The sequence below is a fragment of the Scyliorhinus canicula genome, chromosome 10 (genome assembly GCF_902713615.1).
Source record: "Scyliorhinus canicula chromosome 10, sScyCan1.1, whole genome shotgun sequence".
Lineage (NCBI taxonomy): Eukaryota > Metazoa > Chordata > Chondrichthyes > Carcharhiniformes > Scyliorhinidae > Scyliorhinus > Scyliorhinus canicula.
In genome coordinates, this window is record NC_052155.1 from 137057515 (window position 1) to 137082365 (window position 24851).

General features: G+C 46.3%; 1 protein-coding gene across 5 annotated transcripts in view; it reads right to left on the bottom strand.

The window, feature by feature from the left end:
- Positions 1-24851, bottom strand: part of rad21b (RAD21 cohesin complex component b) — an 88610-nt gene that overhangs the window by 34326 nt on the left and 29433 nt on the right. For all 5 annotated transcript variants that reach the window (XM_038809771.1, XM_038809766.1, XM_038809767.1 and 2 more), the window contains 4 exons: positions 21759-21937; positions 19508-19637; positions 10559-10658; positions 3010-3116 (listed from right to left, as the gene is read on the bottom strand). In XM_038809771.1, coding sequence (XP_038665699.1) covers positions 3010-3116; positions 10559-10658; positions 19508-19637; positions 21759-21902 — 481 coding nt within the window. In that variant the 5' untranslated portion in view covers positions 21903-21937. The remainder of the gene's footprint in view (positions 1-3009; positions 3117-10558; positions 10659-19507; positions 19638-21758; positions 21938-24851) is intronic.

Below are 24851 nucleotides of genomic sequence, written 5' to 3' on the forward strand. Positions count from 1 at the left end.
TCTAGCACATCCACTGTATCTGCAGCCTGTAGGCCGTCAGATCTCGGGAATTTTCAGATTTTAGACTCTTTTAAGTTTCGACTAACATAATTAATGTCAGCAGAAAAATAAACGCTCCTTCACTCTTATTAGTTCAGTAAGAAGTCTTACAATAGCAGGTTAAAGTTCAACAGATTTGTTTTGAATCGCTAGCTTTCAGAGCACTGCTCCTTCCTCAGGTGAAGGAACAGTGCTCCGAAAGCTAGAGATTCGAAACAAACCTTTGACTTTAACCTGGTGTTGTAAGACTTCTTACTGTGCTCACCCCGGCATCTCCACATCTTATTAGTTCTTCAGCTACCCTCTATTTCTGGTCTGTAATTTGTGTCTTCGAATGTGAATATCTCTGTCACTTCCCGTGATAATTTCTCCTTTTTACGTATTATAAGAGCTTCAATGAATGTTTTCACATTTTTGGTTAGTTTATTCTATTTTTCCCCTTTTCTTTAAAATAAACATTTTGATGACCCTTTGCTGGTTTCTAAAACATTCTCAATCCTCAGATTTACTACTGTTCCAAGGAACATTAAAAGTCTCTTTTAGTCTAATACTACCCTTGCCTTCACTAGTAAGCCAGTGGTTAATCTTTCTTGATAAGTTTCCTACATACTTATTTTCCAGGCTACCGTTTCCAATTAATTTGTCCAGTTTATTTGGAGATTAAAGAATCACAATTATTAATTTGTCTTTAGTACAAGCTCCAATTATTTCTTGCTTAATACTCTAACGGTACATGCACTGTTAGGGAGTGTATAAGCGACTTTCCCCAGTGTTTTCTGATCCTTGTTATTTCTTATTTCCATCTTTATGGATTCTATCTGGTTAGCACTGCTGCCTCACAGCATCAGGGACCCGGGTACAATTGCAGCCTTGGGCGACTGTCTGTGGCGTTCCACATTCTCCTCGTGTCTGCGTGGGTTTCCTCCGGGCGCTCTGGTTTTGTCCCACAGTCCAAAGATGTGAAAGTTAGGTGGATTGGCTATGCTAAATTGCCCTTAGTGTCCAGAGATATGCAAGTTAGGTGGGGTTACAGCAATAGGACGGGGAGTAGACCTAGGTGGATGCTCTTTCAGAGGGTTGGTGCAGACTCAATGGCTTCCTTCTACACTGCAGGGATTGAATGTAGGAACTCTATTTCCTAATCTTCTGACCCAAGACCCTTACTCATTACTGTCCTTGGGTCTTCCTTCAATATCATGGCTACTACTCCTCCTCCTCCTTTTCCATCTGCCTATCTTTCCGAAATGTTGTACCCTCTGGAATATTTATTTCCCAGCTCTGGTTACCTTGTACCATGTGCATTGGTGATTAAGTCTAAACCAGTTATCTCTATTTGTCTCATAACGCTATTTATCTTCTTGCCAATGCTTCACCCATTCAGATTAGGAATATTTTTTTTTCCTGTTATTTGTTGCTTGGACCTTATTTAATCATTAAAAAAAATTTAGAATTAATTTTTTCCAATTAAGGGGCGTGTTCAATCCACCTACCTTGCACATCTGTGTGTTGTGGGGGCGAAAACCCACGCAAACACAGGGCGAATGTGCAAACTCCACATGGACTGTGACCCAGAGCTGGGATCGAACCTGGGACCTCGGCTAACCACTGTGCCACTGTGCTGCCCTTGAACCTTATTTAATCATGCAATATTACTGTTAAACTCTGCTTCCTGACTGTCCCATTCTGCTGCTGTTTACCCAAATACTTTTGTCTTTAAATTTTAAATCTCCCTTCACCTGAATCCTCCTCCACCCCACCCCTTTTAGTTTAAAGCCCTAATGATATGTGATTTGCCAGAATGTGCATGAGTTCAGAGGCATGGAATCCCTGATGCTCCTTATGGCAGGTTCCAATTTCATGGAGTTCTTGAAGTCCTGACTGACACTCAACTAGATTCACTATCAGAGGTACGGCCTGGGAATTTAGTGGCAGAAAACTACCTGTAACCTATTCCTATGGGAATAATTCCTGGCACTAAGAGAGAAAGGTTTCAACATGACTGGGAATAAGGCCAGGGTTGCAGTTGCCCATGGATTCCTTGTTAGCCCTTTGTGGAACATTTCTGCTCCTCATCAACAAGAAGCTCTGACAGAACTTTTAAAAAAATAAATACTTATTTTGGCCTCGATGAGCAATTGTAGCCTCCTATCATGGTTCTGAAGTCAAATTACATAAAGTGCAGAGCATTCTGATTTCAGGTTAACACAAGTTGCAATGCTGATCAAAGAACTGTGACATCTGAAAATCCAGTAGAGCTAGTCTGCCTTCAGCAGAAGCATTGCTGCTGGCATAATTCTCCCAAATACTAGGTCTGGAAACAAGAGTTGGAGCCACAAATAGAATTTATAAATTTTAACCCTCTCACGGTATTCTTGCTGGACAATGGGTGTTAAAATTGGAGCCAAATATCCACCCTTCCCAGTCTATCATTTGAATGACACAAATACACATCCTCAGCACTGTTGCCATTAGGGAATGAAAATATTAGTCACAAACATACACACATGAAGGACAGGATAAAGAGTAGCTGGTCCATTAAGTCTGTTATATATGTTTATGCTGTGACTTCAGAAATCTCCTGAAAGAGACAAATGCTGCACCAACTCCTTAAGCTTGCTACACGACTGGAACGACTAGAATTCATCCAAAATAGAATTTATGTTTACAAATTGGATACGGATTAAAATTTTTAAATGCTTAGGGGCGAAATTGCTTGATGCTAGTTCTCATGACTTGAAGATTAAAGTTCTTACTTGTGGCAAAGTAATGAAGCAGGTAAAATATATTGGATATTAAATATTAACAGCTGAAATAGCACACAAAGCAATTTTTTGCAAGCAGTTATAATGTCACGAACCTCTACTCCTGATAGAAGTAATGTGAAGGACTAAATTAATAAATCACTGGAGAAATGAAAATGAGATAAAACAATTCAGATGATTTGTGTCTGAGAAAATTTTTAATTCTCACCAAAGTCATTATCCTGAAGTAAAGTTATGTTGCCCACTTCCTCTCTCATAGTGATTTCTTCCACTCTACTCTGGTTCAAGGTAAACTGTTGAGCCACATCAATATCGCTAGAAAATACATCATTATTGATTTGGTTAAACAAAGATTTTAAATTATGCAAATTAAATTGATTAGACGAGAGCTAGAAAATACTCAACGGTAGAACTTTAACAAAATATCATGTCAAAAAGATCAGTCAAAACACATGCATTATAATTGTGGGCAAATCAAGAATTGTGGATAACCATCACACATGGTTATCACCCCCCATTACTGCCAAATGGTGAAGACTCAATAGATTCAGGTTTTTCAGCTATCCCCCGAATAGTAAGCAGTAAAACAAGGTTAACCCCACCCGAACGTCAAAAAGCGGTTTACAGACATCCGGTGTGCACCATGGAGTGGTCACACACACGGCAGTTCCTGCCAAGATCACAGAAAAGAGCCCTTTTTTAAGCAATATGGAGTGGAATTTTTATGAAAAAGTATAGGTGAATGTTGGAGGAGTACTTTCCCCCAGGGAATATGTTTCTTGGTTTCTATTCCCGCAGAAACAGTGTAGGATTTGGCTGGGGCTGCAGCAGAGAGACAAAAGCCTATTCAGCATGCAGGCGGGGGAAGGGCTGTGTTAGAGGCTTCAAGCTGACCTGAGGGCCCTTATGAAAGCTGGATTCTAGCAGCAGAGGGAACAACTGGAAAAGATCTCACCAAGGGCTCTTTTAAGGGCCCGCAACGGCGCTGATTTGATTTTTCCCCAGGTGGGAACGCAGCCTCGGCGCTTGGCGGCCGGGCTGGACTAGAAGTGGAGCGACCAGAAAATCAGCTTTGCAGCTGAAGAAGATGCGAGGCAAAAAGGACAAGATGGCGGCGGGCGGGGAACCGGCAGCGTGGCAGCAGTGGGTGAGGGAGCAGCAGGAGCTGCTGCTGCGCTCCTTCCAGGAACTAAAAGCTGAGATCCTGGAGCCGTTGAGGGCATCGCTGGACAGGCTCGGGGCGACTCAGACGGCTCAGGCTTCGGAGATTCAGGAGCTGCAGCAAAAGGCTTCAGAGAACGAGGACAAACTCCTCGGCCTGGCGGTGAAGGTGGAGTCGCACGAGGTGCTTCACAAGAAATGGTTGGCAAGGATGGAGGAGATGGAGAACCGCTCCCGCCGGAAGAATCTGCGGATTTTGGGCCTCCCGGAGGGACTGGAAGGTTCGGATTTGGGGGCCTACGTGGTCCTGATGCTGGACTCGCTGATGGGCGCGGGGTTGTTCCGGGGATCCCTGGAGCTGGAGAGTGCCCATTGGGTGCGGCTGCGGAAGCCCGGGCCGAACGAGCCACCCAGGGCGGTGCTCGTCCGATTTCAACGCTTGGTCGACCGTGAGTGTGTGCTTCGTTGGGCAAAGAGGGATAGGAGTAGTAAGTGGGAGAATACGGAGATCAGGATCTACCAGGACTGGAGTGCGGAGGTGGCGAAGAGAAGGGCTGGGTTTAACCGGACGAAGGCAGTGCTCCACAAGAAGGGGGTCAAGTTTGGCCTGTTACAGCCGGCACGCCTGTGGGTCACTTATAAAGACTGCCAACTTTATTTTGACTCCCCGGAGGAGGCCTGGACTTTTGTCCAGGCAGAGAAGCTGGACTTGAACGGTGGACTGGGGAACGTTGTACGCAGCCTGGAGGCTTTGTCCTCCTTGATATCCTTTCGCTCTTTTTGGTTCTATTGGACGATGTTTTTTTTTTGTTGCTGTCCTGCCTTTTCTTTTCTGCTTTTCAGGACTGTTATCTGTTTACTTGGGTGTTTTATCATATCATGTTGGGATTTTTATTATTTCACTGGTTACGGGTTTGGGTGTGGTTCGCAGCCCTGTTGGGTCATGTGCCTATCTTCCTGCGTTTTGGGTTGGGGGGCGGGGCTTGGGATGGGGGCGCGGGCCTCTCTCTCGCGCTGGAGAAGCGGGGGCAGGGTCGGCATTGGGGGAATGGTTGGGGGACACTGGGGAGGGTAATTGGGGTGGCGGGAGCAGCCGGGGTCAGCAGGAGTCGGCTGACTTACGGAAGTACAGTGACCGGAGTTACGCAGCTAGGGGGACCCCGAGCTTTTTTGGGGGGGGGATTGGGGGAGGGGGATGGGGGGGGATACCGGGTTGCTGCTGGAATGGCCAAGAAGGAGCTGGAGCGTGCAGAGGGGATCAGGATGGCGGTCTGTCACTGTGGGGAACGGGCTGAGCGGGGGAGGGCGGGCACGTGGCAGACTACGCAAGTGTGATGGCTAGTCGACGGGGCAGGTGGCCCTCCGATCCGGTTGATCACCTGGAATGTGAGGGGACTGATTGGGCCGGTCAAACGGTCACGCGTGTTCGCGCACCTGAGGGGGCTGAAGGGGGACGTGACTATGCTTCATGAGACGCACCGGAAGGTGGTGGATCAGGTCAGGTTGAGGAAGGGGGGGTGGGCCAAGTGTTTCATTCGGGGCTGGATGCAAAAAACCGGGGGGTGGCGATCCTGGTGGGGAAGAGGGTGTCGTTTGAGGCGTCGAGTGTGGTGGCAGACAGCGGCAGGAGGTACGTGATGGTGAGCGGCAATCTGCAAGGGGAGTGGGTGGTGCTGGTCAATGTATATGCCCCGAATTGGGATGATGCGGGTTTCATGCGGCGCATGTTGCGCTGGATTCCAGATTTGGAGGTGGGGGGACTGATAATGGGGGGCTATTTTAACACAGTGCTGGATCCGCCACTGGATCGATCCAGTTCCAGGACGGGTAGGAGGCCTGCGGCGGCTAAGGTGCTGAGGGGGTTTATGGACCAGATGGGAGGGGTGGATCCTTGGAGGTTCACGAGGCCGAGGGCCAGGGAATTTTCATACTTATGCCATGTGCATAAGGCCTACTCCCGGATCGACTTCTTTGTTTTGAGTAGGGCGCTGATTGCGGGGGTAGTAGACGCTGAGTACTCGGCGATAGCAATTTCTGACCATGCCCCGCATTGGGTGGACCTCGAGCTGGGGGAGGAGATGGACCAGCGCCCATTGTGGCACTTGGAGGTGGGGCTGCTGGTGGACGAGGATGTGAGGGGGCAGGTTCGAGGATGCATCGAGAGGTACCTAGAGGCCAACGATAGTGGGGAGGTCCGAGTGGGGAAGGTCTGGGAGGCGCTGAACGCGGTGGTTCGGGGGAGTTGATCTCCATTCGGGCCCACAGGGAGAGAGGGGAGCAGAGAGAAAGGGAGAGATTGGTGGGGGAGATGGTGATGGTGGACAGGAGGTACGCGGAGGCCCCGGAGGAGGGATTGCTGAGGGAGCGGCGCAGCCTTCGTGCTGAGTTCGACTTGTTGACCACCAGAAAGGCGGAGGCTCAAACGGAGAAAGGCTCAGGGTGCGGTGTACGAGTATGGGGGAGAGGGCGAGTAGGATGCTGGCACACCAGCTCCGTAAGCGGGATGCGGCTAGGGAGATTGGTGGAGTTAAGAACCGGGGAGGAAATGTTGTGCGGAGGTGGGTAGACATTAATGGGGTCTTCGGTGACTTTTATGAGAGACTATATCGGTCCGAACCTCCGGCGGAGAAGGGGGGGATGGGGCGCTTTTTGGACCGGCTGAGATTCCAGAGGGTGGAGGAGGGACAGGTGGAGGGTCTGGGGGCGCCAGTTGAGCTTGAGGAGCTGGTTAAAGAGATAGGGAACATGCAGTCGAGGAAGACGCCGGGGCCGGATGGGTTCCCGGTTGAATTTTACAAGGCGTATGCAGACCTGCTGGACCCCCTGTTGGTTAGGACCTTCAACAAGGCGAGGGAGGAAGCGGATTTGCCCGACGATGTCTCGTGCGCTGATCACCTTGATCCTTAAGCGAGACAAGGATCCCCTGCAGTGTGGGTCATACAGGCCGATCTCACTCCTGAATGTGGACGCCAATTTGTTGGCAAAGATCTTAGCCACGAGAATAGAAGATTGTGTGCCGCAGGTTATCCACGAGGATCAAACGGGGTTTGCAAAGGGGAGGCAGCTGAACACTAATATACGGAGGCTCCTGAACGTTATTTTGATGCCGGCGGTGGAAGGGGAGGCGGAGATAGTGGTGGCGCTAGATGCGGAGAAGGCCTTTGATAGGGTCAAGTGGGGGTACTTGTGGGAGGTGCTGGAAAGGTTTGGGTTTGGGGAGGGGTTTGTCAGTTGGGTGAGGCTGTTGTATGAGGCCCCGATGGAGAGTGTGGCCACGAAGAAGAGGAGGTCGGAGTATTTTCGACTAAACCAAGGGATGAGGCAGGGGTGTCCTCTGTCCCCCCTACTTTTTGCGCTGGCAATTGAACTCCTGGTTATGGCGCTGAATGAGTGGGGGGATTGGAGGGGGCTGGTCCGGGGTGGGGAGGAGCGCCGAGTGTCGCTCTATGTGGATGACCTATTGTTGTATGTGGCGGACCCGGTGGGGGGAATGCCGGTGGTGATGGGGATTCTCCGGTAATTTGGGGATTTCTCAGGGTATAAGCTTAACTTTGGGAAAAGCGAGCTGTTTGTGGTACACCCGGGGGACCAGGAGGGGGGGATTGGGAGGCACCCACTGAAAAGGGTGGAGAGGAGCTTCAGGCACTTGGGGGTTCAGGTGGCCAGGAGCTGGGGGGCCTTGCATAAGCTAAACCTCACAAGGCTGGTGGAGCAAATGGAGGAGGAGTTTAAGAGGTGGGACATGCTGCCGCTGTCTTTGGCGGGTAGGGTGCAGTCAGTCAAGATGACGGTGCTCCCGAGGTTTCTGTTCCTGTTCCAGTGCCTCCCCATCCTTATCCCGAAGGCCTTTTTCAGGCATTACGGGGTTTGTGTGGGCACACGGGACTCCAAGGGTGAGACGGGTGTTCCTGGAGCGGGGCAGGGATGGGGGGGGGGGGGGGGGGGGGGGGGGGCTGGCGTTGCCCAACCTCTGTGGGTATTATTGGGCTGCCAACGCAGCGATGGTGTGTAAGTGGGTAATGGACGGGGAGGGGGCGGCATGGAAGAGGCTGGAGATGGCATCCTGTGTGGGTACGAGCCTGGAAGCGCTTGCAACGGCGCCGCTGCCGCTCCCTCCGATGAGGTATACCATGAGCCCTGTGGTGGCAGATACCCTCAAGATTTGGGGGCAATGGTGGCGGCACAGGGGGGAGGTGGGGGCCTCGATGGGGTCCCCAATACGGGGGAACCACCGGTTTGTTCCAGGGAGAATTGATGGCGGGTTCCTGAGTTGGCACAGGGCAGGTGTCAGGAGGCTGGGGGATCTGTTCATAGACGGGAAGTTTGCGAGCATGGGTGAGCTGGAAGGGAAGTTCAGGCTCTCCCCGGGAACACCTTCAGGTACATGCAAGGGCGTTTGTCAGGTGGCAGGTGGCGGGGTTCCCCCTGCTGCCGCCGCGTGGGGTCCAGGACAGGGTGCTCTCGGGGGTATGGGTTGGAGAGGGGAGGATCTCGGAAGTGTACCAGGTGATGCAGGAGGTAAACGAGGCCTCGGTGGAGGAGCTGAAAGATAAATGGGAGGAGGAGCTGGGTGAGGAGATTGAGGGGGGGACGTGGGCGGATGCCCTAGAAAGGGTGAACTCCTCTTCGTGTGCGAGGCTTAGCCTCATACAGATTAAGGTACTGCATAGGGCTCATATGACCGGGACAAGGATGAGCCGGTTTTTTAGGACCAAGGACAGGTGTATTCGGTGCTCAGGGAGCCCAGCAAACCATGTCCACATGTTCTGGGCATGCCCAGCGCTGGGGGAATTTTGGAAGGGTGTAGCAAGGACGGTATCGAGGGTGGTAGGATCCAGGGTCAATCCAGGCTGGAGACTCGCAATATTTGGGGTTGCAGTGGAGCCGGGAGTGCAGGAGGCGAAAAAGGCCGGTGTTCTGACCTTTGCGTCCCTAGTAGCCCGGCGGAGGATTCTTCTTCAGTGGAACGATGAGAGGCCCCCAAGCGTGGAGGCCTGGGTCAACGATATGGCGGGGTTTATTAAATTGGAGGGGGTGAAATTTGCCCCAAGGGGGTTAGTGCAGGGGTTTTTCAGGAGATGGCAACCATTCCTAGATCTCCTGGCAGAACGGTAAAAACAAAAGGTCAGCAGCAGCAACCCGGGGGGGTTGTCTCTTTGTTTTGGGTTGAATATCTGTTTTTTGCCAACGACGGGCGTTAATTTATTGTTTCTCTTTTGTATTTACGGCGGGGGGCTTCTGTTTTTTTTTTGTTCTTAGAATTTTCTGTTATTGTTTTCTTTTTTGTGAAAATTTGAATAAATTTTTTTTACTTTTTTTTAAAAAGCGGTTTATAGACGAATTGTTCAGGAAATTCACTGCTGCTACATGAAAGTATCATTCAGTCACATTTTCTCTGGAATGCTAAAAATAGAAACATCAAACACTGGCAATGTTCATATCACACGGCCATGTAGCAGTGAGGCTTACAAAAAGTGCTCGGATGAAGTCTGTGCTAAATATTTCAGATTTTAGCCTTTTACTTGTCATATATAGTGCTGCAGCTGATCATTACTCGATCTTAATGATATTCAAGTAAGAATTTTTTTTGATAATAAAATTATGATTTTTCTAATTAGATACTCCAATTTAGGGCTTTCTACATTTGTCTATTTCCATATTGATATTTGAATTTAGTTAATAAAAATGTAGAGGTGCAAAGGTGAGCTGTACTTGCATTATTTGTCATAACATGAAACTGAAGAAGTGTTGTTCAGTTAACGATTCTTTTATGCAATTTGATCTGCCCATACTTGGAGAAAAACTCTTCCAGGATTCCACTTCTACTAAACACCAAGGTACTCCTTAAAAGTCCGTTCATTGTTTGCTCTACAACTTATTGAGCAGGAAAGTGTGTGTTCAAGTGATTGACACTTCACTTTCATTGTGTAAAACCAGCATTTCCAGTAAAATGCCACTACTTAAAAAATAGGATTTACCTGAACATGTTTTTTTTCTGAACTCCAAGTGAAAAGGAACTGTTTGTTCTATTTCGATGTTGCTTCTGTGAATAGCCTGGTTAATTTTAACATATTCTCTCCATCCAAAAAAGTTTCAGATAGATCATGTTTGGCATTGGCATCTCTCCAACGCATCTTCCCTTACATCCCACCCCCCCTTACTAGTGACAAGTGCAACAGTATGGTTCTGCAGCTAGTAATGTTCACACACGCACATACACACTCCCTGATTAAAATAAATCAGGGTAGATTTGTTTTATTTCTCGTTAGTGTTGTTCGATCGTACACAAGAGATTTGAATATATTCAAGAGACAGCTGGATATAGCACTTGGGGAGAATGGGATCAAAGGCTATGGGGAGAAAGCAGGATTAGACTGTTGAGTTGGATGATCAGTCATGATCGTGATCAGGCTCGAAGGGCCAAAAGGCCTCTTCCTATCTTCCATGTATCTATGTATTACTCAATACCCCAAACTATCACACTGTATATATTCATACGTTACCATTTTGAATTATGCACTCTTTCATTTTAATTCTGAAATTATTTTATGGTGCAAGAATAATCACTTCCTCAAACAAGATTTTAAAACACTTACTCTAAGTCAGGTAACGGCTGGTCAAAATCATGAAATTCCTCTGGCAAAGTGATAGCATTGTATGCAGCTTCTCGGTTCTCCTCTGGAAGATCCACAACACCTATAATGGAGATATCAATTTTGTCAATTTAATAACAAGAATAAGAGTAATCATTATTATTGTCACAAGTAGGTTTACATTAATGATGCATTAAGTTGCTGTTAAAATCCCCTAGTCGCCACACTCCGGCACCTGTTTGGGTACACCGAGGGAGAATTCAGAATGTCCAATTCACCTAACAAGCACGTCTTTCGGGATTTGTGGGAGGAAACCAGAGCACCCGGAGGAAACACATGCAGACACACGGAGAACGTGCAGACTCCGGACACAGACAGTGACCCAAGCAGGAATTGAACCTGCGAGCCTGGCATTGTGAAGCAACAGTGCTAAACACTAAAGCTAATATCCTGGTAACCACTTACTCAGCCAGAAATCAGAACACTCAAATTTGGATAGATGCTACAGTGTCACAGGGGCAATGAATTAATAGTTCCTGGTTAGCGCACGAGATCGGAGTTCCACTCGTGTCCCAATGGTTGAACATACTACTTGGTGCAATTGTGCTAGGATTCTGTCCATCGAGATCTTTAAAATCGCACAGCAAGATGAATTCACAGTACTCATCTTGAACAAGCATAATGTGATTCAAATTTGAAATTGGTCAGGAATTTACACTTCTGTGATTACTCTCACCCACAGCATTTATGAGGTATTGTCCCTGTGATTCCACGCTTTTAATTTATTCTTAGGTTAGTACAAGTGTGCCTTTTGGACTACAGCGTGAGACAAACTAATACATTTTTATCTAATTTTAGATTTTACAAATTTAAATCAGAAAATTGATGTTAGTTTGCTTGCTGTTTGAAGGGGAGAAAAGGATAAAGGAAATGTTGCAATTCTGAAGTTACATCATGTGTAATTTGAAAAATATTATAAACACAAGAATACAAAAATAGGAGTTAAACTAAATGGCTCTTCGAACCAGCCCATTCAACGCAATCATGTCTGATCTTGGGCTTTAACTTCACTTCCCTGCCAGTTCCCCAAATCTCTCAATTCTCCAAGACAACAAACATTTATCTATCCCAGCCTTAGGTGTATTCAATGATTGAGCGTCCACAACCCTATAGGGTAGAGAATTCATCAGCAACCCTTTGAGTGAAATGAATGAAGTAATTTCCTATTACCTCAGTCCTAAGTGATCAGTGCCTTATCCTGAGACTGGGCCTCAGCGTTTTAGAGTCCCCAACCAGAAACAATCTCTCAGAATATACTCTATCAAGCTCCTTCAGAATCTTGTATCTTTCAATTAGATCGTCTCACATTCTGCTGAACTACAGAGAAAACTGACCCAATTTGCTCAACCTCTCATCATAGGTCAACTGCCTCATCCCAGGGACCATTTAGTGAGCCTTTGCTGTACTACCTCAAAGGCAAAAAGACTTTTCAATGTGGAGACCAAAACCACACAGTGTTCCAGAGGTAGTCTCACCAAAACCCTGTATAACTCTAGCATAACTTTATTCCTCCCCAGCAAACCTCTTGAAATGAAGGCCAACATGCCCTTTGACTTCCTAACTGCTTGCTGTACCTGGATGTTAACTTTGTGTTGCTTGCACACCAAAGTCTCTTTGAACATCAACACTGACAAGTTTATCATCTTTTTAAAAAATATTCAGTGCTTCTAATCTTTTGACCAGAGTGAATAATTTACACCTCCCTACATTATAATCTTTAATAATGTCCCAAGTAGGCTTACATTAACACTGCAATGAAGTTACTGTGAAAAGCCCCTAGTCACCACACTACGGCACCTGTTCGGGTACACTGAGGGAGAACTCAATGTCCAAATCACCTAACAGCATATCTGTGATATGCTGCCCACTTACTTAACCTGTTGATATCTCTTTGCAGCCTCTGTGCGTTCCCCACAGCTTTACTTTCCACCTAGCTTTGCATCATCAAACTTCGATGCATCAGCAAACTTAGATACATTACGATGTAAATAGCTGAGTCCCAGCACTGACCCTTGTGGTAATCCGTTATTTATTACCTGTCAACTTGAAAACTTCCCAGTCAGGACCACCTTTCTGCTTCCTACCTGTTAACTAATATTTTTTTATCCATGCAAATATATTTCCTTCAACTCCATGCACACTTATCTTGCCTGTTCACATTTATCTTACCTGTTAACCTTTTGTGCGGCACCTTATCGAAAGCCTTTTGGAAATCCAGGCATACTATATCCATACTAGGTTCCCCATTATCTACCTTAATTACATCTTGAAAAAGCTTTAATAAATTTGTTAAAACAGAATTTCCCTTTGGTGACATCGGGCGAAATTCTCCCAAAGGGAGACAAAGTGCCGACGCCGGAGTGAAACCCGGAGTGTTTCACTCTGGCGTCGGAGCCCGCCGCCCCCCCCCCCCCCCCCCCCCCCCCCCCCCCCCCCGGGGCTAGGAGCGGCGGTGCATCAATCTCGCGTGCCGGGCCTTGACGCTTGCGTCAAAGCGGCGCGGCCTGAATGACGCAGCCGGCAGCGCCTAAATGACGTCACCTGTGCATGCGCCGTTGCCGTCTTCCTCTCCGCTGTCCCGCAAGGCATGGCGGATTGATCTTGCGGGGCGGCGGAGGGAAAAGAGTGCGTCTTTCAGAGACGTCGGCCCAACGATCGGTGGGCACTGATCGCGGGCCAGACCTCTCCTGAGCACGCCCCGGTGATCGATCCTCCCTCCGCCCCCCACAGGCAGCGGTTGCGTGATGTTCACGCCGGCAGCGACCAGGTGTGGTTGGCGCCAGCGTGAACCGGTCGGATTCGGCAGGCCGCTCGCCCCATCGGCGTGGCGTGAATCACCCCCCCCCCCCGCCCCGCGATTCTCCCACCCGGCGTGGGGTCGGAGAATCGTGCCCATCATGTTGACTTGTGCTTTTCTAAGTATATTTTTAGTACTTCCTTAATAATAGATTCCAACATTTTCCCAACAACTGATATTAGTTTAACTGACTTGTATGTGTGTTTTCTCACCCCCCTCCTTTCTTGAGAAGCAGAGTAACATTTGCAAACTTCCAATCTGATAGGACCCTTCCAGAATCCAATGAATTCTGAAAAATAATTATTGGGACTTCCTCCATCTCTGCAGCTATTTCCTTTATAACACTAGGATGTTGGCCATCAAGCCCCAGGGATTTGTCTTATTTTCCTCACTCAAATTTCTCCCAATACTTTTACTCTGTTGATATAAATTTCCTCACTCTTTATAGCCCCTCGTTTACAATCTTTTTAAAAATAAATTTAGAATACCCAATTCATTTTTTCAAATAAAGGGGCAATTTAGAGTGGCCAATCCGCCTAGCCTGAATATCTTTGAGTTGTGGGGGCGAAACATGGGGAGAATGTGCAAACTCCACACGGACAGTGACCCAGAGATGGGATTGAACCTGGGACCTCGGCGCTGTGAGGCAGCAATGCTAACCACTGCGCCACCGTGCTGCCCCCATAATCTATTTTTGAAATGAAATTTGTGTTTTCCACAATCAAGGCCAACAAAATATAGTTCAATAACTCTGCAATTTCCCACGGTGGCCAAGTGGTTAGCACAACCGCCTCACGGCGCTGAGGTCCCAGGTTCGATCCCGGCTCTGGGTCACTGTCTGTGTGGAGTTTGCACATTCTCCCCGTGTCTGCGTGGGTTTCGCCCCCACAACCCAAAAATGTGCAGAGTAGGTGGATTGGCCACGCTAAATTGCCCCTTAATTGGAAAAAATAATTGGGTAATCTAAATTTATAAAAAAAAACTCATAATAACTCATTCCTCATGATAATTTTCTCCTGCCTGATTCTAATGGGCCAATGTTAACTTTTGCTACGCCTGTTCTTTTTTTTTTTACATGCTTACAATCTGTTTTTATTTTATTATTGACTAGTTTATTCTCATTCTTTTGTTTTCCTTCCTAGGGCTGGTTTAGCTCAGTGGGCTTGTCAGCTGGTTTGTGATGCAGAACTAGGCCAGCAGCGCATGTTCAATTCCCGTACCAGCTTACCCAGGCTCCGGAATGTGGCGACTAGGGGCTTCATACTTGTGACAATAAAAGGTTATTATTGTTATTATTTTTATCAACCTTTTGGTTGCCCGTTGCTATTTTCTAAGGCACTGCCAATCATCAGACTTGCTACTGTTCTTGGTGAAGTCAGACCTGATTTGGAACCCTCAAGTGTGAAAGTATGCCAAGTTTTGCATAATGATCAAACATGCAATATGATTTTGGACTGAAAGAATTGTTATGTATCCTCCATCACCCCACCTCTTCACCCATAACAAAGTACATTCTCAAATCTCTCAACTTTCAGAAAAATCTGGATGATGAACTAATGTGGCAGATGGTAGAAAAATTTGTATTGTGCTATCATAGTGAAGAGTTCATTATAGAATTGTAGAAACAATTATCAAAATTCCAAAGGCTGTTCTGCCAATTGAGCCTGTTGTTTCTCTGAACTATAATTTGTCTCAATACTCAACGCTTTTCCCCAATGCCCAGCAGATTCTTCCCCTTCTGGTGCTTATCCAATCCCCTTTTGAAGGGCATTAGTGAATCTACTCCTCCACCACACAAGTACTGCATTCCAAATCCTAACCACTCATTCTGTCACCTTTGGCCATTCACTTTAAATCTGTCTCATCTGGTTCTTGACCCTTCGCGAAGTTTCTTAGTACAGACCCTTCATGATTTTGATCAGCTCCAACAAATCTCTGAACCGTCTCCAAGAATAAACCCAGCCTTTCCAATCTATTCCAGTAATTACAATCTCTGGAAACAAGTCTCATTAATCTTTTCTGCACTATCCCCAAAGTCTTCACGTCCTTTCTAAAATGCAGTGACTATAATCAAACAGAACACATTACTTGAGGTCAAAATGGAATTTTAAAAAAATGTTTTTCATGATTTCCTTGCTTTTGTATTCGGTGCCTCTTTATAATACATTTTTTGCTATCTACCGTGGGGCAGCACAAGTGAATAGCACTGTGGCTTCACAGCGCCAGGGTCCCCGCTGGGTCACTGTCTGTGCAGAATCTGCACGTTCTCCCTGTGTCTGTGTGGGTTTCCTCCGGGTGCTCCGGTTTCCTCCCATAGTCCAAAGACATGCAGGTTAGGTGGATTGGCCACGCTAAATTGCCCTTAGTGTCCAAAAAGGGTAGGAGGGGTTATTGGGTTCCAGGGATAGGGTGGAAGTGAGGGCTTAATGTGGGTCAGTGCAGACTCGATGGGCCGAATGGCCTCCTTCTGCACTGTATGTTTTATGTTCTATAAAGCCCAGGATCCCATTATGTCTTTTTCATCAACTTTTCAAGTTACCTTGGGAGGGAACTATGGGTTTGTTTTGGGGGCTTGCTCTTATGGTTCTATGTTTATTATTCTTTCTTGTTGTTAATTTATTGTTTTTGTATTGGGGGGGTGGGGTTATTGATTTTCTCTTTTCGTTGTTGGGATAAAATTTGTTGTTGGAAAATTTGAATAAAAATTATTTTAAAAAAACTTTTCAAGTTACCCTAACACCAAAAGATATCACTTCGCACTTGTGTTATGGGCCAGAGCTTAGAAACTCCAAAGTGAATTATGAAATTCACAAAAGCCTTCACTGCAGGTGTGATTCATCAGACTTCCGAGATACTAGTTAGCACTGCAGTCTCACGGCGCTGAGGTCCCAGGTTCGATCCCGACTCTGGGTCACTGTCCGTGTCGAGTTTGCACATTCTCCCTGTGTTTGCGTGGGTTTCACCCCCACAACCCAAAGATGTGCAGGGTAGGTGGATTGGCCATGCTAAATTGCCCCTTAATTGGAAAAAATGAATTGGGTACTCTAAATTTATATTTTTTTTTAAAAAGACTTCCGAGACACTTTAATCAAAACAAGGTTTATTCTAAGAATGTAATTAACACATATATATTTTTTATCAATTACAAACATAAAGACCCCACACAGCTACAGTAATCTATGTATATAATAGTTAATGAATTTCCCCTTAGCTGTTCCAATTCAATAACAAAATCCAATTAAACCAAACCCCTTTTCAAGGGCAGGGCCCAGCACACTGTATTCTCGCTTGAATGGGACAGTCCATTTCCTGAAATTCTGATTCAGTTCCAAACAGCAGATTCAAACACCTTCCGGAAAGCAAATATATCTTTAAAGTTATCAAGGCAGTTAGCCACAACCAATGTGCTTTTTACTGGAAGAGCTTTTAAAATGAAAACAGAAAACACTTCTCTCTCCTTCCGCAGTCCAAAGCACTCAAACTGAAACTGAAACCTAAAAAAAACCTCTCACCTGACAGCCACAACCCAATGTGCTACTATGTGTCACATAAGAAGCTAAACCTTTCTTAAAAGGGACACTCACATGACACTTCCCTGCATTAAATTTCATGCGCCCATCTCTTCCACAAGATTGTCCAAGTACAAGTTTCATGTCATCTGCAGATTTTAAAATTATACCCAGAACACCAAAGTATGAGTCATTAAATGTATCAAGAAAAGCTACCCACTCTTTCGTCAGAAAAACAACCAAACACTCACCACCACTTTACTGTCACTCAGCCAACTTCACATCCAAGCTGTCACTGCCCATTTTTCTCCATGAGCCACAACCTTGCTGGCAAGCCTGTTACATGCCACTTTATCAAACACCTTTTGGAAGTCCACATACACCACATTAGCTGCATTATCTTCATCAAGACTCACTCAATAATCATACCGGATGTCTTTAACAAATTAACCCACACTTGTTCAAATGACTTAATTTTGTCATGGCTAGGGCGGCACGGTGGTGCAGTGGTTAGCACTGCTGTCTCACGGCACCGAGGACCCTTGTTCGATCCCGGCCCCAGGTCACTGTACGTGTGGGGTTTGCCCATTCTCCCCATGTCTGCGGAGTTTGCCCATTCTCCCAGTGTCTGCATGGGTCTCACACCCACAACACAAAGATGTGCAGGGTAGGTAGATTGGCCACGCTACAAATTGCCCCTTAATTGGAAATTTAGACAAAAAAAAATTGTTGTGGATTATCTGTTAAGTTTTCCCACCGCTTAGTTTAAAACTGACAAAGCTTGCAGTTGCTGGATTTATCCTTATATCCTTGTTTTAAAAAAAAGGGTACAGTGCTTACAATTCTCCAGTTGTCTGACACTACCCTCATTTCCAAGGAGGATTTGAAGATCACGGCCAATGGCTCTGCAATTTGCACTATTATTTTCCTCAGCTTCCTGAGATACCCCCATGGTGATATGTCCTGGTGACATATCAACTTACAACCTGCCCTCTGATATTTCCTCACTATCAATTTTTAGCCCATCTGGTATGTCAATTTCCTCCTTTTAAATTCGGGTTTTCACTTTCTTACTACCTTTAATGGCTTGTATGCCGGGACAAGACCTTTGGCGTCCCTATATCCGGGCCACCAGTCTCTTCTCATACTCTCATTTTGCCTTTTATTTCCTTTTTCCTATGAATTTTCTATATTCAGTCAGGTTCTCACCTGTATTATCAATCTGACAACTCAGATGAGCCCGTTTCCTGTTTCGTTTTACTTGCTATCTCTTTCGCCATCCAGGGAGCTCTGGCCTTTATTGTGCATCCCTTCTCTTTCATAGGAATATACCTTGCCTGTACCTGAACAATCCCTCTTAGGGAGTCCATTTTTCCAATAATAATAATAATCTTTATTGTCACAAGTAGGCTTACATTAACACTGCAATGAAGTTACTGTGAAAAGCCCCTAGTCGCCACATTCCATGCCTGTTCGGGTACACAGAGGGAGAATTCAGAATGTCCAAATTACCTAACAGCACGTCTTGCGGGACTTTTGGGAGGAAACTGCAGCACCCAGAGGTAACCCACGCAGACACAGGAGAGAAAGTGCAGACTCCGCACAGATAGTGACCCAAGCCGGGAATCGAACCTGGAATCCTGGCGCTGTGAAGCAACAATGCTAACCACTGTGCTACCCTACACGATTCCAATTTACTCAGTTCAGTTCTTAACCATTGAACACAATTCGGTGTTTACTCTAATTTGCTCATTGACCTCTTCCATGGCTAATCTAAGCCGTCTCATTCCTTAAAACCAGAATCCACAATGTCACTTTCCTTGACTAGTATATATTGAAATTAACAAAACAATTAACCTGAACACACTTACAGAGCACACTTAGTCATGTAATGATATTTCAATCATTTCTTAAGTCAAACCTAACAGATTCTGCCCAAGAACCCCCAAGGCAACTTCCTCTCCAGCACTGTAACAGTCTCCTTAATACTGCCACTTCTCCTTTCTTTCTCATCTTTTCTGAAGGCCTCGTATCCAGAAATATTTACGACCCAGTCCTGTCCTAGGCTCGGTCTCCACTATCACAACATAGTTATTCCCATGTGGATTTGTGCCTGCAGCTCACCATCCTAATTTGCTACGCTTGTGCATTTACACTCATGCACTGTAAATAATGGAAAAACTTATTGCAGCTAGCTCTGTTGAGACCAGTAAACAATAATACAAGTGATTCCATGCCAACAAACTGCAGCAGGAGAAGCAAAACTATGGCTTGGAGTCTTAGAAGTCAAGCCAATTAAGTCCAGACAACTCAGTCAGTGTTACATTTCTACTGATTTGTTCTTTGTCCCGTTTCAATTTTGAAACGGGTTGTCATCTGCATTAAAAACTAATTTCTGCCGGTATATGCATCAATGCCTACGTAGGTTAACGGGAACACTGACCAATTTTCGAAGCATTCCTGAGGTTCCATTACAGAGCACTAAGAAAACACATACCAAAATATTTCTACCAGAACTTTCCTCCTCCAATTTTTAAAAATATTTAAAACGCAAATAGTATACGAAGCAAAATACCGATAGCCTACCTGGACGGAAAGCCATTTTAATCTTTATGAAGGCTTCATTACAGTCTGCCAACAGGTATTTGGCTTTTCTGTGATAAATCCTCACCACACCCAGCAAAAGGTGCCCAGAGGTTCGCAAAGCCATCTTGACCTGGAAAAGATAATAATTATAAACTAACAATGACATTTTTTTCCAAATCGTCAATCAAGCAGTCTTCTTAAGTGTGGCCAGCAACCACTAGTAGCTTTTTGCCCTGTTCCATACCATCCAAAAAAGGATAAAGACAAAGCAAAGGAAGTTTAGTGGGCAGCACAGTAGCACAAGTGGATAGCACTGTGGCTTCACAGCGCTAGGGTCCCAGGTTCGATTGCCCGCTGGGTCATTGTCTGTGCGGAGTCTGCATGTTCTCCCCGTGTCTGCGTGGGTTTCCTCCGGGTGCTCCGGTTTCCTCCCACAGTCCAAAGACGTGCAGGTTAGGTGGACTGGCTATGATAAATTGCCGTTAGTGACCAAAAGGTTAGGAGGAGTTATTGGGTTACGGGGCTGGGATGGAAGTGGAGGCTGAACTGGGTCTGGGCAGACTTGCTGGGCCGAATGGCTCCTTCTGCACTGTATGTTCTATGTTCCAATGATAGAAGTAGCAAAGAAAGCAAGAAAAGGGTGAATAAGTTCCCTGCATTCGGCCATAGGGAAGTGTATCGCAAGAGTCCTCCTTAATCATTTTCTCGCTGTGGCTGAAGAGCTCCTCCAAGAGGTAAAATGCAGATTCCGCCCACTAAGGGGCACAACGGACATGATTTCCACCGTGCATCAACAAAAACAGAAATCTGAGGAACAGCAGCAACCCTTGGGCATGGCCTTCTGTAACCTCACAAAGATCTATCAAATGTGAGGGATTATGGAGCATCCTCCTGTTTCGGCTGCCTTCAAGAGTTTGTACCATCCTCCGCCTGCTCCACAAGACATGCAAGCCATGTACCTGACCAAAGGATCCATTACAGACATAATTAACGTTTGAAGTGGGGTTAAGCTAGTCTGTTATTGCACCAACACTTATCGATCTTACTTGCTGCAATGCTCCATCGCGCCCTCAGTAAGCTCCCCACTAAAGTGAAGCAAACGATAGAATGGGAATCTGTTCAACCTCGGCTTCAAGCAGGCCGGATCCAAGGTCGTGCCACCCTCTGTAATTGAACTACAGCATGCAGATGATGCTTGCGTCTGCGCATACTCAGAGATAAGAGTCCCAAGCCATTGTCAACACCTTCACTGATGCATATGAAAGCATTGGGCCTTCCACTAAAATCCAAAAGACAAAGGCCCGATACCAACCAGCCCCCACCAAAAAGCACTGCCCCTCGGTTATCCAAATCTACAATGAAACCTTGAACAGCGTGAACCACTTTCAATACCAATAGCGTACGGTCAACAAGGGCAGAAGGTTCAGCACAGCCTTTAGTGTACTAGCACAGCCTTGGATCGCCTGAAAACCAGGACCGCAGACTTGGCACCAGGCACATGGTCTACAGAGCTGTTGTGATACCCACCCTCCTATATGGCTGAGATCTGAACTGTGTCCAGCAGGCACCTCAAAACCCTGGAGAAGTACAACCAGTGTTGACTCTAAGATCCTGCATGCCCATTGGCAGGACAGGCACACCAACGTCAGTGTTCTCACTCAGGCCAACATCCCCAGCATTGAAGCATTAACCATGCTCGATCAGCACAGTTGGGCAGACCACAGTGCCCACATTCCTCAAAAGAGTCCGGAAATAAGTGCTCTACATATGACAAGCACGCCCCTGGAGAGCAGAGGAAATGCTTCAAGGACACCCTCAAAGCCTCCTTGGAAAAGTGCAATACCCCCATCAACATCTGGTAATCCCTGGCCCAAGTCAGTCCTGAGTGGAGAAAAATAATCCAAGAAGGAGCTGAACACCTAAAGTTTCATCACTGAGATGAAGCCAAGCATCGAGAGCAAAAGGATTGTTGCAACCCAGGCACCCCACCCACCCGCTCCTCCAACCACTCTCTGCCCTAACTGTGACAGTGATTGTAGGTCATGCATTGTACTCCTCAGTCTCCTGAAAATTATTTAGCGTGGAAGCAAATCATCCTTGATCCCGAGGAACTGCCTGTGAAGCAGAGAAAATTCCCCAAACAATATGCAAGGACATGAAGAAATACACACACTTGATTTAAATTGTTTGTAGAACTCATTTTGTTTGCAAATATTTGACCCAAATAAAGGGGTCTATTTAGAAAATTTACCTTTGGAGAAATTATGCTTTCCACGCTGCTCTCCAGATTACATTCAAACACATGGGCTTTGGTGAGTTTCTTGTCCCAATGGGCCGCAAGCCAAATTTTGGCTAGCGGCCCACGTTTGCTCAACACAAAGTGAGCGTAAAACATCTTCTCTGGTTATCTTTTAGCCCAAGATCATAAACCTAGAAAAAAGAAGATAGCCAATAATCAAGAAAGATCCATGTTACATAACATACACAGTATACTCAAATAAGACAGAGGATGCTGAAAAAAACTCTGCAGATCTGGAAGCAACTGAAAGGAGAGAAAGCAGAGTTAACAATTCAAGTTGTATTGGCTCTTCTCCAGAACTGAAGGAAGAATATGTTATGTAGCTGTGAAAGATTGCAACAAAATGTAGCAACTTTAAGAACAAAAGGCCTGGTGTGGGAATGGGGCGTTTGTGCATTGAGGCAATACATGTACGGGACATTTTAAAAAAGGGCGTTTAAGATGGAAGATAACAGTCACAATCTAAAGCGGTCAACTCAACGTTGAGTCCCTAGGGCTGCAACTTGACCAACTAGAAGATGAGATGCTGCTCCTTCAACATGCAACTGGTTTCACTGGAGCATTGCAGTAAGCCAAGGCCGAACATGTGGGCACGAGAGCAACTGCTGAACGTAGAACCTTTATCATAGATACATAGAAGATAGGAGCAGGAGGGGGCCTTTTGGTCCTTCGAGCCTGCTCCGCCATTCATCACGATCATGGCTGATCATACAGTGCAGAAGGAGGCCATTTGGCCCATCGAGTGCACCGACCCACTTAAGCCCTTGCTTCCACCCTATCCCCCTAACCCCATCTAATCTTTTTGGGACTAAGGGCAATTTAGCATGGCCAATCCACCTAACCTGCATGTGTTTGGACTGTGGGAGGAAACCGGAGCACCAGGAGGAAACCCACGCAGACACGGGGAGAACGTGCAGACTCCGCACAGACAGTGACCCAGCAGGGAATCAAACCTGGGACACTGGATCTGTGAAGCCACAGTGCTAACCACTATGCTGCTGTGCTGCCATTAAATGGGAAGCAACAGGAAGGTTGGGGTCATGCTTGTGGACTAACCAAAGGCATTCTTCAAAGCAGTCACCCTGTTTATGTTTAGTCTTTCCTGCATTGGGAGCAGTGAATACAATAGACCAAATTGAAGGAAGTGCAAGTGAAATGCTGCTTAACCTGAAAGGAGTATTTGGGGCCTTGAATGGTGAGGAGGGAGGTGTTAAAGGGGCAAGTGTTGCACCTTCTATGATTGCAAGGAAACGTGCTACGGGAAGGGGGTGGTGAGATTGGCATGTTGGAGGAGTGGAACAGCGTGTCTTTGAGGGAGTGGTCCCTGCGGAATGTCAGCCTGGGGGAGGGGGGGGGGGGGGGGGGGAACGTGTTCTGTTGTAGCAATCTGCTGGAGTTGGCAGCTATAGCAGGGAATGGTCCTTTGAATGCGAAGACTGGTGGGGTGGAAAGTGGAGGATAAGGGGAACCATAGCATTGTTGGGGGAAGGAGGGGAAGGGAGAGGGCAGAGGTGTGCGAAATGGGTCATACCCGGTTGAGTGCCTCATCAACCACAGGTGATGGGTGGTGGGGGGGGGGGGGGGGGGGGAAAGAGACTTGGTTAAGGAAACAGCAGACACGTCAGAAGCACCATTTTTGAAGATGACATCATCAGAACAGATGCGACGGAGGCGGAAAAACTGGGAGACTGGGATGGAGGCCTTACAGGTGTGTGAGGAGCTGTAGTCGAGGTAGCTGTGGGAGTCGATGGGTTTGTAGCGAATATTGGTGGTCAGGTCTATCACCGGAAATTAAAGGGAAGAGTGATGGACCGTGTGAAGCTGTGAGGGGTGAAAATTATAAGCAAAATTGAAACATTTTTCCAGGCCCAAACAAGAGCATGAAATGGCATCGATACAATCACGGATGTAACAGAAAAAGAATTGTGGGAGCAGGGCTGAAACAATGAGTGTTTCACATAACCCACAAAAAGACAGGCATTACTGGGACCCATGACCACAGCAATAAACCATAGAACTGTCAAGTCAGTTCCCCAATCAATATGATCACAGCTGATCTTGGGTTTCAACTCCACTTTCCTGCCTACCTGCCCCCATATCCCTTAATTCACAGAGACACCAAAACTCTGTCCATTCCAGCTTTAATATATTCAACAAGAGGGCATCTAAAACACTCGATAAAGAATTCCAAAGGCTGTCAATCCTTTGAGTGAAAAATAAATTCCCCATCTCTATTCCAAATGATCAGCTCCTTGTTATTCGGCTGTTTTAGATTCCTCAGCCAGAGAAACAATCTCTCTGTCTATCCCATCAAGCCTCTTCAAAATCATGTACGTTTCAATGAGATCACACCTTATTCTTCAAAACTTTGGAGAATATAGGACCAATTTACTCAATTCTCGTCATAGGACAACCGTCTCATCCCAGGGACCAATCTACTCAACTTTTAGTATATTGTCTCCAATGAATGCAAGTATTATTCTTCCTTATATATAGAAACCAAAGCTGCACATAGTATTATTCCAGGTACCATCTCACCAAAGGCCTGTACAGTACAACTGTAACAAGATTTCATTACTGTTGAACTCCCAACAATTCCCTTGGAGCAAAGAGGATCAATCTTGGCCTCCTCCGAATGTCCCCAGCATCACAGATGCCAGCCGTCAGCCAATTCGATTCACTCGATGTGATATGAAGAAACGGCTAAAGACACTGGATTCTGCAAACACTCTGGGCCCCGACAACATTCCAGCAATAGTACTAAAAACGTTTGCTCCAGAACTTACTATGTCCCTTGCCTAGCTGTTCCAGTATAGCTACAACACTGGCATCTACCCAGTAACATGGAAAATTGCTACGGTACGTCCTCTACATAAAAAGCAGGACAAATCCAACCCTAGCCAATTACCACCCCTTCAGTCTACTCTCCATCAGTACAGTGATGGAAGGGGTCACCAACAGTGCTGTCAAATGGCACTTGCTCAGCAAATAACCTGTTCACTGACATTCCGCCAGGGCAACACAGCTCCTGATCTCATTACAGTC